The sequence below is a fragment of the Dioscorea cayenensis genome, chromosome 14 (assembly GCF_009730915.1).
Source record: "Dioscorea cayenensis subsp. rotundata cultivar TDr96_F1 chromosome 14, TDr96_F1_v2_PseudoChromosome.rev07_lg8_w22 25.fasta, whole genome shotgun sequence".
NCBI lineage: Eukaryota > Viridiplantae > Streptophyta > Magnoliopsida > Dioscoreales > Dioscoreaceae > Dioscorea > Dioscorea cayenensis.
Genome location: NC_052484.1, coordinates 19,840,458 through 19,857,292, shown reverse-complemented (window position 1 = coordinate 19,857,292; position 16,835 = coordinate 19,840,458). Strand labels below are relative to the sequence as shown.

At 37.2% G+C, this 16,835-nt stretch overlaps 2 protein-coding genes across 2 annotated transcripts; both read right to left on the bottom strand.

The window, feature by feature from the left end:
• Positions 1–688: 688 nt before the first annotated feature.
• Positions 689–2,185, bottom strand: LOC120276301 (peroxidase 5-like). Its single transcript, XM_039283021.1, has 4 exons — positions 1,930–2,185; positions 1,573–1,764; positions 1,294–1,462; positions 689–1,172 (listed from the first exon to the last, which is right to left on the bottom strand). The coding sequence occupies exons 1-4, from the start codon at positions 2,146–2,148 to the stop codon at positions 763–765; spliced, it is 990 nt and encodes a 329-aa protein (XP_039138955.1). The 5' UTR covers positions 2,149–2,185; the 3' UTR covers positions 689–762.
• Positions 2,186–4,215: 2,030 nt separating this feature from the next.
• Positions 4,216–15,603, bottom strand: LOC120275093 (endoribonuclease Dicer homolog 1). Its single transcript, XM_039281586.1, has 19 exons — positions 14,561–15,603; positions 14,363–14,476; positions 12,933–13,143; positions 12,401–12,795; positions 12,083–12,305; positions 10,873–11,045; positions 10,667–10,789; positions 10,249–10,409; positions 9,924–10,157; positions 9,697–9,847; positions 9,391–9,573; positions 7,998–8,159; positions 7,821–7,916; positions 7,100–7,725; positions 6,667–6,767; positions 6,374–6,573; positions 5,370–6,287; positions 5,102–5,266; positions 4,216–4,987 (listed from the first exon to the last, which is right to left on the bottom strand). Exons 1-19 carry the CDS (start codon positions 15,446–15,448, stop codon positions 4,421–4,423), a joined length of 5,691 nt encoding a protein of 1,896 aa, XP_039137520.1. The 5' UTR covers positions 15,449–15,603; the 3' UTR covers positions 4,216–4,420.
• Between the last annotated feature and the right edge of the window lie 1,232 nt (positions 15,604–16,835).

Below are 16,835 nucleotides of genomic sequence, written 5' to 3'. Positions count from 1 at the left end.
CCAACAATATCTAAATATATCTTGATTCCCCCAATGGAAAGTTCAATTTTATTGGCAAGGCAAGTCTTATTTGCTGTGCATACGTACGGTGCTCATCAACATGATATCACCCTTGAACAGGAAAACCTTGTTAGTTGATATATAAAAATAAATAACACACGTTTATGATCAAAACACACACACACACACGAGTATGAGGTTGTGCATGCTCTAATTGTAAGCGTATAATATATTAACTTTCTTGTTAACGTTCAAGCAAAAATCATTCTTCTAGTAATTCCATCTCGAGTAATTAAATTAATAAATATTAGTATGTATATATAGATCTAGGTTTATATTCTCATGCATTTATTTTTGGAAAATTTACAATAACTAACTATATAAAAATATTAAAACTATGATTGTATTCAATAAATAAAAACTGTTTGCATAAAGATATTTTGAATAAAATGAGTGGTTCATCAATATGCATTAATAGCTATGTATATATCGTAGTACGTAGTCATATATAGATAGAAGCTCACAAGTTGAAGCATATCCACATGAGACTTTCATAAGCTTATTCTTATCATTATCATCATTATTATTATTATTAGTAAAACATGTCTTTCAATCTGACAAACATAATATAGTTCTCACATGGGGCTCATCAATCTTATTCAAGACACAAAACCTAACTAGTAATTAACTGGAGACCCTTTAAAACAACAACAGCAACAACAACAACAACAACATGCAACAACAAGAAGGAAAAGAAAAAATTCAGTTGATAACCCTACAATTCAAACGTATCTCTCCATCAGTTCCAGTGAGCACACCAATACGTCCCATCTTCACCATGGCATCATAGAACTTGGCCTTCCAGATTCCTCCAAAGACAGCGTTTGCCCTAACCAGAGGAGCTGTCGCTGTGTCGGAGATGAGTGTCTGGTCGGAGATGAAGAGCCCACGGTTCTTGAGAATGTTTTTAAAATAGTTTGAATCCACAGTGTTTTGACTAGTTGGATCCATTGGTACTACCAAGCTTGTGTTAGTGCTCCCTTGTGGACACTGTGACTTCAGCTCTGCTGCATAGTTAGCATCCAAGCTTGGATCTTGGCTCACTGTTGAGTTGAAATTATACAGCCTGTTCTGGAACGATCCGCAGTGGGATCGACCAATGGTGTGTGCTCCTGCATGCATGCAGAGCATGCATACGTGAAAAAGATTAGTATAGTTACACAGTGTATATGTGTATATATATATATCATATATGATTTTTGTTTGTAAGTTTAGTTAGGTTAATATTGGTACCAGAGAGTGTAACCATGTCTTTTTGAGTGAGGTTTTGTTTTTGGAAGCTTTGAGTGAGCTGGCTGACATTAAAGTTGGGGCCTGGTAAGTTGGCGAATGTTTCTGAAGACAATGAAACTCTTCCATCTCTTCTTCCAGCTGGAACTTCGTATGGGATAATCATTTCAGTCTATGCATACATATAACAAATTTATCAAGGAAAGTTAAAAGCTTATAATTAAACAAAAAATTGAGAATAATTAAGATGGAGAGATTAATCATGATTAATTAATTAATTACAAAAGCAAGGCTGTCTCTAGCTGCAAAAGCAAGGATATCAGCGCATGAAACAACTCCTTTGCATTGAGCTTCAAGTCTTGTCTTAGCACTGTCAATGACTTCAAAGCCTCTTAGACTAGGATTGTTGATTGGTGAATCCTTTTCTGCTGTATTTCCAGGGGTTGAGTCAATGAGCACAGACCCATCACATCCCTGCAGCACAAATATATATATATATATATATAGTTTCATTTTAGAGTTCATGACCCATACATGCATGCACGTAGGATTAATAATTAAAATTACATCATCCCTAGTAAACTTTATTCATGAACATATATAAAGAAAGGGAAATTAATCCTAGTGATATATGCTCACCCTGACAAAACAATCATGGAAATGCATTCTGACAAGGCCAGCAGCCAGTTCAATAATCTTACTCAGAGCCTTGAACACTTCTTCCCTCACAATGTTCTCTGCTTGAGGACATGTCTTCTGATAGAAATCCACTTGAAGTTGATCAGCCTGAATGCCAATACAACACATCATGAGAACCATAAACAAACCACACAAGACCAACCTTATTCTTAACCCCATCTCTAGCTCTATAGTTTCTAATTGATCTCTGGCTCTCTCTATATACTACTATGAACTATTTGCAAGGTTGGGCAGAGGCCAAATCCTATTTATAGATGAAAAGCTGAAGGCATTTGGACATGTTTTCTAAGTTACAAAGAACCATATGAGGGACACGTTGGATAGCACGGGCATTGGGCTTGATAGGACAATGGAAATTAAGGTCACTCTGGTAGTTATTTTAAATTATAAACAAGAGATGAAGTATGTGTGCATATATATATATATATATATATATTAACAATGTCCCACGAGGGTAATAGTTTGGTAATGTGGAAATTAAAAGAAAGACATATCAGTGCAGGTGGAGGTCACACTTAGGCCAAGTGGTGGAGTATTATTAATATAGAATAATAATGAATGAGAAGTTTGGTATACATAAATAGATGGGATGAACCAATAAGAGATTGAGGATCAAGAAGAGGAAGAAGACAAATGTGGAGCTAGATGTGCTCGTGAACTTTGACTTATGAGAGCTTGCATGATAAAGTTTAGAAGATTAATTCATTGTGGAATATTAGATCATGCAAATATAGATTTAATTATTTGTCCGGGTATAGTTTCAGGACTTTAGGGGGGGAGATTAATTGGAAGTTGGCTGCCAAGTTTGACACTTTGACTTGTACATAAGCTGACACAAATCTGTGGATAATCATTTTTTATGTGCCCAGTGAGAGAGCAAGTGGTTTATCCATGTTTATCAGTTTTTTATTTTGTTGAGAATTTTCTTGCATGCGCCTAATTATGTGATTGCAAACCATTGTCAGTATCCAATTATTATAATCTTATAATTAATTAATTTGAGCACGGCCAAATTTAGTTTCGCATGGGGCAGATGTTAGATGATCTTTGGACTTATAAAGAGGTCTAATACGTAATTTTTTTTAAATAAACTATATAATAACTATTAAAAATAAAAGACAGTGTTCGACACCTAACTTGGCCATGTGTTAGATGAATTTCAGACTAATAAGGGTTGAATAACTCTCAATCAGATCATTCTTTTTATACATATGTTTGGATTTATAAAAAGTTGGATAACTCTTAATCAAATTAGTCTTTTGGAGTGCAAACCCATCGGTCTAATACATAAATTTTTTTTATAAAAAACAAACTATCGATACATACTATTAAAATAGATGTATAATTTACCTCGAGATCGTTTCAAGGAATAATATTAATTTTTTTTAATAATATTTAAATTTTTATTTATATTAATTATAATATTAATGATCGAAATACATTAATTACACCTAATTATTTATATAATAAATGTCTATAAGACTTTTAAAATCCAAAGTATAAAATAGTTTTTATGGTAGGAGGTGTCTAATTATATTATTTTATATATGATATTGTCTCAAAACTCTTTACAAAATTTTAAAATCTCCGATGCGAAACCGGAAAAAATGCCTAGTATATATTAAAATAAAAGACAAACCCAACATTTAACTTGGTCATGTGTAGATGAACTTCAGACTTATAAGAGATTGGATAACTCTCAATCAGATCAGTCTTTTGAGCTGCCAACTTTGTGCTTTGATACATGACTTTTTTATAAAAAAAAAATAAACTATATATATATAGTTTACCCGCCAGCTAACTTGAAAATTTGATAAATTTTTCAAAATATAAAAATATATGAATTTGGTACCAATTCACAAAATTCAAAAAACTTTACTGTGCAAAAATTTAAGACAGAAAAATAATAATAATAATTGTCACTTATTTGCACACGTACAATAGGTGAGAAATGAGAGGAGGATTTTGAAATAGACATGGAAATTTGCCCTGGAATTAGATTCCACTTTAATTAGGTCCTTTCATTCACCAAACCAAATCCATACACAATTTGGACTCTATTCATATACAAACATTTACAGCTTGAGTTGTCCTTTGCCATTTATCAGTTATCTTGTTCTTTACTTTTCTTTTATTACACTTGCATGAGGTTGTGATTCTCATGAACATCTCTGTAATTTTCTTACCCTGGTTGGTAATTTTTGAAGGTTAATCTAGAACTGGCTGTATGTCAATTTCTAAGAGCACACATTCTAAGATCTGTTGATTGAATTCCCCATTCTCTGGGTGTGTATATAAATATATAGGTTACAACAACAGACCTATGAAAAAATTATGGTAAGAAAATTAATTTAACTTAGGAATTGAATTGATGAAGCAGAACTTGTTGGGCTCACCTTCACCTAAACAATATGAAGATTTAAGATTAGGATCACTTGGTTTCCGGATAACATCGATTGAGAAGCTCTAAGAGGAGAACAGCAGCTGAGTCTTTCGCCTTCTTGACACTGGGCATTGGTTCTCCAATGCACTCATCGGTCCAGCCTCGAACTGTTGTATTCACACGCACAGAGTACACGAACCTTTTCGCATGAGCCGGACCTCCTTCATTGATACAACGGTATTGAGGCATCGGCCACTGCCTTCGTAAGCATATGTCGTTAAGGGTTTGTCTGGTGAAGACCTGAACCCCATTTTTCTTGTCTCCATTTTCAGCTTCTATCTTTGATGCCTTCTCCTCCTTCTCCTTCTCCTTCTCCTTTAAAACAACAAGGGCATTTCTGGCTGCCAATTTTTGTGCCATTTTCTTCTGCGGGTTCTGAGCTATTCCAATCTGAACACCATCAATGAAAACCTCGACTGTAGCCAGATTTCCAGCTCGTGTTGCCTTGTATTCCAGGCCCTCCGCTTGCTGCTGACACCGCTCTTGGAGTTCTCTCACTGGATGCATCGGCAGAGTGTCAGGGGTCACCATGGGATGAAGCAAAGGTTGGAAGACCTGACAGATATCATGCAAGGTTAGTCTTGAGTCAATGGCATAAGTCAGATGGTTCATGAATAGGCAACAACAGACAATGAGTGAAATGTTAATAACAAGAAGAACAGGAATCACCTTCCAGACCACCGAAGTATCACGGCCATTGTCAAGAAAAATGGCACCGGCAATAGATTCAACTATATCTCCCAAAACTTTTGGAGCTTTGCAATCTCCAAGGCCAAAAGAATTAAAACCTGGCTTTGACAGTTCATCCTGAACATCCTTCACAAAGTCTCGAATCTGCAGAAAGCAACAAGAACATATCATAAATACTTGTTTTCTTTTGTGTCAGGGTGGGAAATTAAGCTTTTATCCTCTGCCTGATAAAGTGACATAGATGAACCTGGGTTTCCAGGGCACTTGATCCATGACGAAGATGTAAATGCAGCTTGTGCTTGACAGCAACACGAGCAAAGTTTTCATTATTAACAGCAGCAGCTCGTAAGTCAGTGAGGCGCCCTGGCGGCAAATCAGTGTATGTGAAGAACAAATGTCGCGTGATTAAATGATCCAAGACAGCATCACCAACAAATTCCAGCCTTTGATAACAAGAAACACCAGAGGAAGGCCTCGAAGCATGGGTTATCGCCTCTAATAACAGGCCCCTGTCTTTAAACTTCACATTTAATGCACCTTCCAATGAGTCAAAGTCTACACTTCTCATAACACTTTCTGGTATGTTATAAGGCTTCACATACTCCATTTCTTGAGGGTCAGACTCCACCTGAATCCCTATCCAGTTCATTAGATGGTTTGCAGCATTCTTCCCACCTTCGACATAATACACCCCAATCAAAGCTTCAACAACATCAGCCAAAGTTTTGCTAGAAAGAACTCTGTAGCAACTAGAATCACCTTCCAGCTCCCCATCTTCCCTTGCATTTTCTACACAATCATCATAAAAATCATTTTGTGGCTCAATGGCAACAGCAGCGGATTCCTCATTACTAAATAAGGTTGCCTCTGATTCTTTACTATCTTCATCAAAAACAGGAAGCACACCAGGTGCAGCCCATCTGGATGGGGAAAATCTGTCTGCTTGGATGTAGGACTGAAGTTCTTTATTAAGAGCATACTGGTATAATACCATGTTGCTCACCATCTGTTGCCGCATTCGAGTAAGCTGGCCCTCATGTTTCTGTGGGTATTTAAGAAAAAGATATCTACTAACAACCCACTTCAGATATGCATCACCCAGAAGCTCTGCTCTTTCATAGCAGAAAGTCTCCTGACATGAGGCGGCAGTCAAGGCTTCCAAGATCTGAAATAAAACTTACTAATATGACGAGCTTGTGACAATATATCAAAAACTTGGAACAACAGCAGCAGTAAGTAGATATAGCATACCTTGGCAGCTGGAACAGGATAATTGATCATATCCTTAAGCTGAACAGCAAGAAGCATACTCTCCACTCGCCTCATTATTGAAGGCAACCTCTGAGCACCTCGAACAAGGGCCCCAGGGAGTGGATGGACAAGACACAGCTCAGGAGGTAAGAAAACATAGTAGGTTTTGTCTAAGTTCCCATCAAATTCTCCTTCTGCTGCTGGAACACAAATAATTAATTTGAGTATCTAGAAATTCAAAAAGTCGTAAAATAAAATGTGAACATAAACATCAAATCACACTAATATCAAACCTTCAGAATGTTCAAATCTAGGGGAAAGGAGATTCTTGCAATATGAGACACCTCGTCCACGTATAAGAGGCTGTTTCTTATAAATCAACTCAACTCCATACCTGCAACATGGTGGAATAATGACATAAATAGATTCACCTTAATCAATTCTGCAGAATAAAAGAGAAGGCTTCACAATCTCCCCCAGAAACAAGAAGTTATTTCACCATCAGGAAATATGAGGAAGTTGATACATGAAGCACATATATTTCAAATAGTAGTAACAGCTTGTTAGAAAGACATGTAATCAGTTTCATGAAGTAAAACAACTTTATAATCATTGATGTCCACTTATAGTAGTTTATATGATTAGATAACAAGCACACGACATCAGAAAAACAGAATACCATCAACATAAATCTGTCAAACCATAAAAAGTATCACTATTGCTTACTTTTGCCTGTAGTAATCAGCATAGGAACTGTACTCCAAAGGTCCTAGATATCCCTCCTTTCGAGGGAATGAGTTCTCTGCATTCATTTCATAGCGCACAGAATCCACATAAAACCTCTTTCCTGAGTGCACAGCTGTTACAACCCTCCCAATTAGATCCTTCACATCAATACAAGAATCTGCCGCCATCAATATGCCTCGAGTCCAATCCACATCAAGGCATTCCATAGCGTCTCGCTTAGGAACCAATCCAGACGCTTTCACTATATCAAACTGCGCCACAGCTCCTCTGATGCCATACGTTGGATGAACTTTTGGCCCAGTTGCTAAGCCATGACGCAGCTTTCCAAACCCATACTCCCTTCTATCTCCACCAAGGGTCCGTTCATTGGTACCAAGGTAGACATCTGGGCGAGCCCTCTGAAGGGGATTGCTCCACGCATCAGTCTCTATTATGTTTTCAATAAGGCCCCAGTCGATCTCTTTTAAAGCATCAAGGCACTTCCCACCAACCACAGGGACAAAAAGATATGCTTTTGAAGGATCCCATGGAGTAGTCATGGGATCTACATCAACATCAAGCACAATGCTCATAAGTCTAACATGAAAGCTCTTCAGTGAAACCAGCTGCAAAAACAAAGTTGAAGCTTTGAGAATAAGCACAAAGCATATCATCTACAGCTTTTACCTAATCGGAAATAGTTCAGCATCTTTCTACTTACCTGAGTTTCAGTGATACTTATGGGCCCTCGGAAAACAAGAGATGCCTTTGTTATCATTGTTCTAGCTACAAAGAGATCCATCGAAATCGATAATACCTAGAAAGATAGCATTACAGTGATTATGTAGACCATAAAATCTAGAATGTCTTGGATTGAATGTTATATTAAAAATCATACCTCTGCATCCAGTTCATTGCCAAAAAGCACAGCAAATTCTGAAACTTGTGTAAGGAATGGATCTTTAGAAACTCCAGAGTTAGCACATTTAACAGAATACATGTACAATTGAAATATCTTGGAGCTGTGACAGTCATCTCTGCCACATAAAATCCAATCCCCCTAAAATGATGTCAAAGCATTCATATAAGTGAAGAAAATAGCAAAAAACTAAAGTACCACGACAACAAGATTTGGTACAATGCAAATGTGCATCTTGCTAAAGCACATTAACTTTATATAAAATCATCATGAACTTAAAAGTTCCTAGTATTGGAAATTTCAGAAGCATATTGTAGGAAAGATTATGTTGCATAAGCAGAGGATCTGAGAGATTCAACAGGCTATGACAGGTTAACCAGGCAGCAGTGGAGTTCCAGCATCATGAATAGGGCAAAAAAAATAGTAAAAAGGCCTATGACAAGTGACAACATCTAGTAGCTCTACCAGTCTTTAACTGGTCATTGGGAAGTTATCACTGAGGATTTTAAGGTCATTCACATAAAGCTAGATCATGAAGTCTTGAAAGCATTTCAGTCCTGAAAAAAATTTCCATGACTATGGCAAGAGCAGCTGTCCCTGAGTTGAGCTGACAAAACAAATTCAGTATTGAGTGAAGAAGGAAGCTTTTAGTTAACACCATCTACATGTACAACCATACGTAAGCTAGAGATAAGAAAAGACTACCAATCATCGCAGACAATCCGCCAGAGGTGAAAACTGAACAACCATCACATGTAAGCTGCAATCAATTTGTTGCATATGTGTATTTAATTCTTGAATCCAACTAAGGAATCACAAATGACAAAGCTTTTTCTATCCTCTAGATGAAGTGCATTAGATAAGTAACAGCCTTCATAAAATTTTTACAATTTTTTAATTAAATCAGTTCAAGAGAAAACAACTCCTTGTCAAACATGGTTCCATCCACCTCACTAACTAGGGTATATTAATGATCATACACCAGACACACTGAACATCAGAGGGCCTTTGTCCAAGACATAAAGATAGAAGTTCTTCAACAGCAGCAACAACCTAAGTTGCTGGCAATTTTGGCAAGCACAATTTATTTGCAAGTATCATGGCTCGATTTTAACTAGTGAGGTCTGTCGCATGTCTTACCTATTAGTCATAGTAGAGGTGAATTCTATCATTACAAGCAAAATAACACATACACATGCAGCGATCAGAAGGAAAAAGTCAACCGTATGCAGTTATAGCAGTTAGATTATTTGATCCAGCAATCATATAGAGCTGTAGTGGTGAGAGACATAAAACCATGCAGCACATTCAACCCCATGGCAATACGGATATTGAAGCAAAAAAAATTTCACACAAGTTAGAAGAAACTCACCCGAAGAATTTCTCCAACACCTTCAGGGTAGAACTCTCTATGCCGTGCTGTTCCAGGGAGAGGGTCTCCACCATCCTTCTGTTCAATTTTATCACCTTCCTCCCTATTTCCTTTATCTGGCAAAAGCATGTCAGTAAATGCTCCCATCTCATGCAGTTTCTTGCAAGCAGCCAAGCATACAGCCTACAAGTCAAATATCATATAAGCTGATTTCAGTCTATCCTATGCAGCATACAAAGTCAATTCTACATGCTAAAAGAAAAAATAAATAAATGAATAGTAAAAATAAAATATAAAATGCCATGCCTGCTGTGCGAGGCGCATAGAACTGCAAACAGGACCCTCAAGCTTTTCAAATGGAGCATTACATGGGAGCTGAAGCTTGCATGAATACTCGGTAGAAACTGCAGGTCTCTCATGTCGTTCCATGATAAACTCGGGACGGAGTATTGAGTACCTAAATGAGCAATTCATGTCAAATTCAGTTTTATTGCTAGTAGTTACAGATAGAACATACAAAAACAAGCTGGCACCTGTCACTTGGTAACTGGGAACAGTAAAAATGGATCAGCCCCACCGCAGAATTCAAGCTCACAATTGCACCAGTTGACTGCACCTGGTAAACTGAAGAGGGTAAAGCCTCAGTTAGAGTTAACTTTGAAGTACCCTTCAGATGACTCAGATCAGTCCTCTCAATAGCTTCTTTTCTCAGTGTCTCCTCACTATTACGAGCATTCCTCAAGAATGTTTCATGTGACAAATTCCCTCTGAAACCAGTTTAATCAGGATTCAGATGATTAGCATACAGAACATAAAACACTAATATAATATATATATATATATATATTATATAAGTACCTCTCAAGCATCAATATGTAATCAGATCCAGGCTTCCTTGCACGGCCTCTAGATTGAATATATGCCAAGACAGTTTTAGCAAGGTCAAAGCGAATGACAACATTGCATTGACGAATATCAAGCCCTTCTTCAGCAACACTGGTAGCTACTAATAAATTAACCTGAAAAGCAATATTGGCCACTTCCTCATAGACAGCTTTCGAATAACTATAACAATGTGTCTGCTCTTTTTTATCAATCATAAGCTAATAAATCTTGGCAAAAGTGTAAATGTTAGCAATTGTTCAATGAAGGATGACTTCAATTAGAAACAAAGAGTATAAACAACTGCACTAGACCACTGATCCATAAATTGATTTTCGCAAACAAAAACCAATATCCCTGACCTATATGCTAAGGAGAAGTTGGAGGAACATACTCGACCATCACGAAATTTAGCAATGGTGTCTTGCATTTGACATGTGCGCATTTCCTGATTATTGTTGTGCCCAATCAAGCTCGCACACTTGATGAAGCTTAGAGATGGAAGCTCAGCAAAAACCTGCAGGTAATAGAGAATATTAGTGGATGTTAAAAATGTAAAATCCACTTAATCACGTATAAGAAAACTGGAAACTAATCAACCTTCGGAAGAACCAAAGCAGCAACAACTCGCTCCACAAAGATTATTGCACGAAAATCTTCCGTTTGTTGGTACTTTAGAAGTATTTTAATTAATGCCTGCACTTTAGGGGTGACTTTTCCATCTGCCACAGCAGCTCCAATTATTACATCGACATGCTCACCACCAGAAACAGCTGGAGAAAAGCATGTCAATGCGTACATATATTAAAACTTAGAAAGTTAGAAATCCATTGATCATTTGATGGTCTCAGTTCTAAATAAAAGAATTAAATAGTGCGCACACACAATGTCCAGAGATGCTAAAGAGGCTAGCTAGAATTTACATGCAGAAAAAATTCAAAGAATGGACTGTGAAAGTATTAATTATTAAAGAAAGACATGTGAAAGATCAAAAGAAAGACAACCAATCAGAGAGGCAGTCATATGAGTGCCATGGAAGAAACCAGTTACAACCAAAGTGTGTAATTTTATCGCTGAAAAACAACATTCAAGTAATTACTTTTATGATCACAAATCCACCTTCCTATTAGATCAAGAAGTTGAAGTTAACCATCACTCACATCCTAAATGAAAATCATTGCCTCTACAATCATCCGACAAGACAAAGGGAGAGACCCAAAGCATTTCATCCATCACCATCAGACAGCATACTGATAGATTAGTGTACAAGAGACCGAGTCAAAAAAGACATGATTGAATATGTTTCTCACTAAACTAGATGATCCTCTGCCATCAAGGCATAGAATCAATACACTGCAGCTCAAAGCAACAATCCAGGCTTGCAGTGGTCAATAACAATTGGTTAATTCACTGATGATCAAGCATTTGAGGATGACCTCTAGGAAGAGGAATATTCAGGCACAGAAAGGAAGAACCAGATGGAACATCATGAGATACACAAGATGCAACAGATGACCAAAGTCCGTACCAGGGTAGATCTTAAAGCAGAAACAGTGAGTACAAAACTTCACCATAAATACAACAGACCACTAGGCACATCTAGGTGATGCTGGTTTCATGATTTAAAATGCTGCCATTTTAAATCATGAGGCTAGCATCACAAAACATCTTTCTAGCCCTTCATATGATTGACTCTTATAAGCCAGTAGACAGTAAAAGGACAGTCTTATTTTAATTCTGACAAATGAATATATATATACATATCTACATAGATAATATCTGTTCTAAGAGGGCATAGGGAAGCACTAACCATGACTGTTAGGCAGCTCTCCTTCCTCAATCTCATCTATGGTATGGTTATTATTTATGTCCAAATCCATTCCTGTATCTTTTTCGCTAACAGCAGCTCCCTCAGATAATTGGCATTGCAATAAAGCAACAACCTTCTTCAAGTAAGATTCCTGGAACTTCACATCAAGCTGGTAGTTCGCCCTTTCATCATTCTGTAAAGCAGTTAAAAATGAATGCGCCACCTGTAAAGAAGAATACAATCTCAGTTGTCAAACAACACTGCCAGTGGTGAAAATGACACAATGGAAATTAGGAAGAAAAAAAAAACTGTTTTTACCTTGTAAGCACACCACTGTCCAAGTTCACCCAAAGCATAGTTGATAGCCCTCAATTTCTGGATTAGATTTGCAGCACCATCACTTTCTGTTCTTTCAGAAACACCATAAACAAGGCGCAGTTCTTCTTTTGATCCAGCATCTCTTGCACCCATGAATTGCCATTTGCTTCTTCTAGAGCTAGAATTTGCAGCTTCTTCAACTGCAGTTTCCATTTGCTTAATTTGTTCATGAAGGGTACACAACATAGCTGCTTTATCATATTCTACAATAATTTCTAAAGGCATAGGTACATGTTTCTCCAACTCTCTTCTATCTTTTATTGTACATACAATGGAATCAAGTTTGGTTTCAAGATTCCGAATTTTAATAGCACAGTCTTCTTGACTAGAAACTCCTGCGGAGAATGGAAAAACATAGACTAAATGATATAAATGTTTATCATAATAGAATACGTAAAAGAATACCATCAGAATAGGGAGAAAAAAAATTAGGCAGCAAAAAGCAAGAGCCAGAAATGGAAACTACATGTACCCTTAAGATTGACAGGAGAAGCAGTCATTCCGAAAACAGCTGGTCTTTTATCTTTGGGAGTTGTATGGTAAAATTCAGACATCACTAAAGAATACGGATGTTTTTTCACAGCATGGTGGCATTCATCCAAAATGAGAAGATGAATGGCATCCATTTTTATTATGCTGTGCCTGAGAATATTCAATAAAATTTGTGCTGTCATAACAAGCACCTGCAATTCAAGTAAGTCATTCTCAATTAAAGCAAAATGGTACAATCATACAGAATTAAGGTGTGAAAGAAATAAAAGGTCAACATGCTTCAACATCTGCTTTTCAACAAATAAGATGTAGCAAACTAGAGATTGGAGTACACATACAGTCAGTAATATCAGTTTCAACACTTGTGCTGTTACATCAAAAACAATTCCATGGAATTTTCCAAAGTTACACTCTTTATGCCAGAGACTTTAACCATCAATGTCAACAAATTAAGTTTTTCTCAACATGTTAGAAAGTTGAAATTATCAAGCAACAATAGCAGGTCCTTCTGTATGAAATCACTAACTTCAGAGAAAAAAGAAGCTTATGTTGTCAACTTGTAACAAAAGTTGCTCAATTTTTTTAAGCTAGAGAAAATGTGAAAACAACTCACTCAAAACATTCAGCTTTAGAGGCACACAAATCAAAGAACAGGTGAAATCATGAAATCTGATCATCAGAAGTTTCTATTGACTGATTGTTCTAGACACTCAACTGTCAGTTTAAAAAAAAAAATTCCCGAAGGAGTTATATTACTGTAACCTTGCCAGTTTCTGGTTAGGCATGAAGTATGACTCTAACTAAATTCTGCTGCCCAAGACAGTATGGCACATGCATAGCATGCCAAGACATGAATGACTTTATTGGATATATGTACCCAGAATTAAAAGTTCCTCTTCAACACACCAAACTGCTTTCAGGTTACCCCAAGAATTTAATATCAATTTCTGACCTAGTACAGCACCTTAAAATATTTGAACCTGATGTTTCCCTGCACTCAAACCCTAACAGAACCTTGATACCATGCATCTAAATTGGTTGCATGGGTTATATTTCCTGGGCTTCACAGTGAAACAGTCAATTCTCATTATTACTGTATGTGAGGAGATCCTGATTGTTTAAAAAGAACAATTAAGAGAAAGCATTGAAGATGAATGACATAGATGCTACTTGTAAAGAAGAATCGCACAAACCAATCACACCTAGTTAGCAAAGGTAGATGCTTGTAGGTAAATTTATGGTGAGCTAAATTTCGTTTCTACAATCAACAGCTACTACACCAAGTATTATTTGTAGAGGATTCACTGAAAAAAGTGTTTAGAAAAGGGCTGTGGCTCAAGCATCGGAGAATAACAGATATCATTTGACAGGGAAGAATGACAATACACCGAAAGAAGATAGAATTTATACCTGCTTTGACTCGAATTCACGCTGCCACCTCCGGGCATCCCAGAAATCCTGACCCATCTCCCCACAATAATGACCTACTCTGTATCCAGTTCTCTCCCGTATCACTTCCGCTTGCTGCAACAACCAAGTTCAAATTACTGAGACCAAAATCCAAACTTGAACCAAAATCCCTCATCAGAGAAATGATCATTGTCTTACCTGATAGACAAGCGGGACTTTAGGCACTAAAAAGATGGCCAGCATTTTCTTGTTCTCTTTAAGCATCTCAGCACAAATGCTCTTGATTAAAAGCACAGCTATAAGCGTCTTCCCGGCCCCAGTCTCAAGAAAAGCAATGGTGTTCTTCTTCTTGGCCTGATCAAGAACGTCAAGTTGATATTTTCGGGCTTGCTCCTCAGCAGGCTTCTCTTTCTTTTCCTCCTGCTTCTTCTCAGGGCTCCTCCCATTCTCCGGGCTCTCCAGCTTCACCTTCTTGACTTCCCGATTGCACTCAGGCTCCCAATTCCCAGGTTTATACACTGCTTTACCACTCTTGTCCCTTTCCCAGTACCCTCGACTCTCCCTATCCCTCCACTCTCCATCCCTCCCATCCCTATCTCTCTTCCGCCCCCGATCACCATCCCACCTCCGTCGATCACCCTCTTGCCACTCACGCCCCCACCGTCTGGGCTCACGGCACCGTTCATGCCGACCGGACGCATACCTCCTCTCCTCCATCTGATCTCCTTCTCGCTCCCTTTTCACCTCCATATGGCAACGATTCTCCCCATCCCCCACACCGCCACCGTTCTCAACTCGACAAACATCAACCTTCACCTCACAAACACTCTCCCCCACACCAATCACAGGCGACGGCGGCTGCTGCTGCTGCTGCTGCTGTGGTTCATCACTCTCCCTGTTAATACTCTCAAGAATCCGATCGATCTCACCTAAAAATCCATCCTCATCCTCATCCTGATCAAAAGGGATAGCAGGCAGCATAGCAGCGTCCAAGTCCGCGAAGTCGATACCACAGAGCGCATCGTCATCCTCACAGGCGTCGAACCAGTACGAGGAGGGCGGTGGCAATGCAGGCTCGCCGGCCATAGCTAGAAGACGAAGGAGAGAAGAAGAAGAAGAAGAAGAAGGAGGAGGAGGAGGAGAAGTGGAGGAGCAAGCAAGAGAGGTTGGGTGGGATTGTGCTGTGGATGCTGAGATTCGGCGGTGTATGAACGCGAGGCTTGTGAGGATTTTTATTCTGGGTCTGGGCCTATAACTATAATGCCTTTTCTTTGACTGCCGGGTCTTGAGGTCTTTGACTACGTGGAGCCTTGGGGGCTCAAGCTCAAGGCTAATATGGGAATTTCAATATTCACACTATTTTTATTTTTTTTTATTTAATTAAAAAAAATTAGTAATCAACAAATAGTCCTGTGATGTTAAGTTATCCAAAAAAAAAAAAACAAACCCTATAATTTTGAGTATTTTTTTAAAAAAATTTTTTTTTTTTCTTGCAACTACTTTTCAAATCTTCTCATACAAAAGTGTTTAATGTTGTTTGGATTGACTCTTAGTTTTTAAGCCATTATTTTAAATAAAAATGTCAGATTTTAAGCAGAAATTTAAATGGGAAAAATAACATATTAAGTGAAAAACTTATGTGATTTACATGTGCAATGTTTAATAAAAACTATAAATATTAAGTAAGAAGTACATGTTAAACTACTATAAAGTGTACTAAAAAAGGATGATTTATTTGGGAAATTCAAATGTTAGATAGTCTATCTAAGTTATTTTGAAACTGTTAGGGATTTTATAATTCATTTTTTTAAAAAAAATAATTATTAAATTAATTATATATATATATATATTATTTTAAAAATGATGGTTTGGGTGTGGTTTACATTTAGTTCGGTTAATAAAGAGTTTTGACCCAGTAGTATTGTCTCACTGTGTAAAGCTTGATTTATGGTATTTTTATTTTTTGGATTTAAAATGTATCAAATACAGCAGTCTCAAAAAATCTCTCTGATTGTGAGAGCAGATTTATAAGTTACAACTCAATTTTTATATAAGCAAAATAAAATTATAATTTAATTTTTATATCAGGCATATAAAAGCTCGTGGATGAATTGTTATTGTCTCTGTGCGCACCCCACTAACTATATATTTGATCATGGTAGTAGCATTTTGGAAATAAAACAAAAAAAAACAAAAAAGGGGTTGGGTTGCAACTTGGAGCGGGGGAATGGAATGAAGGAAAAGATTGAAAATGTTGATATGATTCTGTGGGTGTAATTTGTTGGTAATGGTATTTTGACCTTTTCTGGGCTTTTTGATTGTGATTTTTTTTTTTTCTTAAAAATAAAATTTTATGGGTTGATGATATGATTTATTTGATTTGATTTTATTATAGTTTAAAAAAAAAGTTGGGTTAGGATTAGTTTGAAATAACTTTGAATTGATGTGTTTTTTTTTTTTTTATTCTTATAGT

What these genes read in the sequence shown, in the direction of transcription:
- LOC120276301 (XM_039283021.1), bottom strand. Translation starts at nt 2,148, where the DNA reads ATGGGGTTAAGAATAAGGTTGGTCTTGTGTGGTTTGTTTATGGTTCTC. An exon ending in TCCATGATTGTTTTGTCAGG is followed by an intron (nt 1,765 to 1,929) that starts GTGAGCATATAT and finishes TTTGTGCTGCAG; the next exon opens with GGATGTGATGGGTCTGTGCT. An exon ending in CTAGAGACAGCCTTGCTTTT is followed by an intron (nt 1,463 to 1,572) that starts GTAATTAATTAA and finishes ATGTATGCATAG; the next exon opens with ACTGAAATGATTATCCCATA.
- LOC120275093 (XM_039281586.1), bottom strand. Translation starts at nt 15,448, where the DNA reads ATGGCCGGCGAGCCTGCATTGCCACCGCCCTCCTCGTACTGGTTCGAC. An exon ending in GTGAATTCGAGTCAAAGCAG is followed by an intron (nt 13,144 to 14,362) that starts GTATAAATTCTA and finishes CTTGAATTGCAG; the next exon opens with GTGCTTGTTATGACAGCACA. An exon ending in AGAGCTGCCTAACAGTCATG is followed by an intron (nt 11,046 to 12,082) that starts GTTAGTGCTTCC and finishes GCTTTTCTCCAG; the next exon opens with CTGTTTCTGGTGGTGAGCAT.